The sequence below is a fragment of the Corvus brachyrhynchos genome, unplaced genomic scaffold (genome assembly GCF_000691975.1).
Source record: "Corvus brachyrhynchos isolate BGI_N302 unplaced genomic scaffold, ASM69197v1 scaffold19, whole genome shotgun sequence".
Lineage (NCBI taxonomy): Eukaryota > Metazoa > Chordata > Aves > Passeriformes > Corvidae > Corvus > Corvus brachyrhynchos.
Window position 1 is genome coordinate 2,268,365 of NW_008246061.1, and position 2,197 is coordinate 2,270,561.

Below are 2,197 nucleotides of genomic sequence, written 5' to 3' on the forward strand. Positions count from 1 at the left end.
GGCCGCTGCCGGATGTGCTGCTTCAGGTCCAGCTGCGAGGGCAGAGCCGAGGGTCAGAGCCCACCCCACAACCCCCGGCATGAAGCACAGCAGAGACATTCCCACATTCCCACCTCGGCATCCCGCTCCGACAGGTCCTGCCGCGACTGGCGCTGGGCCTGCACCATGACCCCGGTGCAGAGCAGCAGGGCGATCAGCAGGATAGTGTTCCACAGCTGCTGCAGGTACTTCTGTGGGGACAGCGTGGTGGGGACGGGAGGCAGAGACCCGGCCCCATCCCAGCCCCACTCCCGGCCCCGCTCCCGGCCCCACCGGGACCCCAGCGCCGTACCTGGACCTGCGAGCTGCTCTCCCCGGGGCAGATGACCCCCTGCCACTCCCCGTAGAGGCCCCCTCGGGACAGGCCGCAGGTGGACCACAGCGTGAGGGTCACTCCCTGCAAGGAAGGACACAGCATTGCTGATGGTCACAGCAGCGTCCAGCAGTGCGAGCACACGTGTCCCGGGAGGAGGAACACTGGTGCTGCCAGCTGCCCTTTTCCCACCTTCCCTGCTTCCTGTAGCTGCTTCCCATGGATCAGGGAAGTCGGGCTGGGCACAGTCAGGCCCTGCCCTGGCAGAATGAGGAAGAGGAGGAAGGACAGACATACCAGGTTCTCCAGCAGCACTGCCTGGTACGTGATCTTTGCCGTAGCCCGGAGCCCACTGTGAGCAAAGAGAAAAGTGTCAATTCCATGGACACAGCAGGATCCAGGCACAGCTCCCCAGTGCCAGGGAGCACCCACTCCCCACAGGGATGGGCAGTGACCAAGGGGGACCAGAGGAACACACAGGGGAGGTGGCAGCGAGACACTCCCTCCCAAGCCATGCCCAGCCCTCAGTGACCCTGCAACAGGCTCTTTCTCCCAACCCAGTGCCTCAGTTTCCCCATGTGACACCACTGCAGCAATCCCGATGTCCCACAGGTCAGGAGGATCAAGGGGGTCCCACTGCTGCTGGTAGTGGAGACGAACACCCACAGAGGTTGTGGGGATGCCGGTGCCATGACAAGAACCAAACCATCTGGATAATTTCTACTGAGAGTCCTAAAGTGCTTGGCTGAGGCCACTGTCACACCAACCACCACATGGGGACCCATGGAAGGGGTCCAGCCCTGGGGAAGGGCTGGATCTGACCCAGATCTCCCCCAGAAACACATCTCAGCCCCAGCTGGCCTCAGCATGGTCCAACACCACCCCAGCAAACATGACGGGCTGAGTGAGAGACCCCCGGGGTGGTCCCTGGGTGTCACAGCCCGGTGGGGGACAAGGCAAGAACAAGGCAGTGACAAGGCACGGACCAGGCAGGGTCCAGCCCCTCCCACACACCAGCCCATACCGCAGCAGCGCTCCCAGCAGCCTGGTGACGTTGTCCGAGGACTGGATGACGATGACGGGCTTGGCGAGCAGTTGGGACACATCCAGCTGCACCAGGAGGGAAGCGGAGCCATGAGCGGGGCACGATCCCTGCCCGGCCCCACCACCAGCACTGTCCTACCTCACGGATGGCGTTCTGGTTCAGCGCCAGGATGAGCAGGGCGGAGGCCCCCAGCACAAGAGCTCGCTTCATCTGCAGGGACAGTGGGGACACCATCAGGGGACAGCGGGACTGTGTCCCCAACAAGCTCCTGTCCTGCTGCAGGAAGCACCCAGCACCTCTTTGCCATGGTGAAGAGTCACAAGGAACCCAAGAGGGGTCAGAAGCTGTCAGAGACCCACCGGCCACCAAGCACAGACCAGGACCCCCCAGATTTGGCTGGGAGATACCCCAGGTGACACCCCTGTGGGTTTGTGACCTGCAGCCCCCAGGCCAGGCAGGGGACGGGGCCAGGCAGAGGGCACAGGGTCAGGGAGAGGGTCACCTTGGTGACAACGGCGGTGGTGAAGGACTCCTCCTTGGCACCCCGGGGGCCCTCGGCTGGCTCCTCGGTGCCCACGGGCACCACCCCAATCCAGCTGTCGGCAGCGCCCAGCTCCGGCTCCACGTCACCCACCTGGGGACACGGCAAGGACAGGAAGAGCTGGGATGCACCCCAAGGTTCAGGGCACGCCCAAAGCACCCCCATGCTCCCAGGGGTCCTGGGGAGCGGGGCACTGTGTGGGGACAGGGACAGCAGCTGGGGTGGCACAGGGAACACGGCCTGACCCCACTGCCTCTGT

The 2,197-nt window shown here is 64.5% G+C and overlaps 1 protein-coding gene across 1 annotated transcript in view; it reads right to left on the reverse strand.

The window, feature by feature from the left end:
- RNF215 (ring finger protein 215) overlaps positions 1-2,197 on the reverse strand; it is a 13,886-nt gene that overhangs the window by 1,241 nt on the left and 10,448 nt on the right. The window contains exons 2-8 of the mRNA XM_017746500.1: positions 1,900-2,031; positions 1,536-1,607; positions 1,377-1,462; positions 650-704; positions 332-436; positions 114-230; positions 4-32 (exon numbers count right to left, since the gene is read on the reverse strand). Of these exons, the coding sequence (XP_017601989.1) occupies positions 4-32; positions 114-230; positions 332-436; positions 650-704; positions 1,377-1,462; positions 1,536-1,607; positions 1,900-2,031 (596 nt within the window). The remainder of the gene's footprint in view (positions 1-3; positions 33-113; positions 231-331; positions 437-649; positions 705-1,376; positions 1,463-1,535; positions 1,608-1,899; positions 2,032-2,197) is intronic.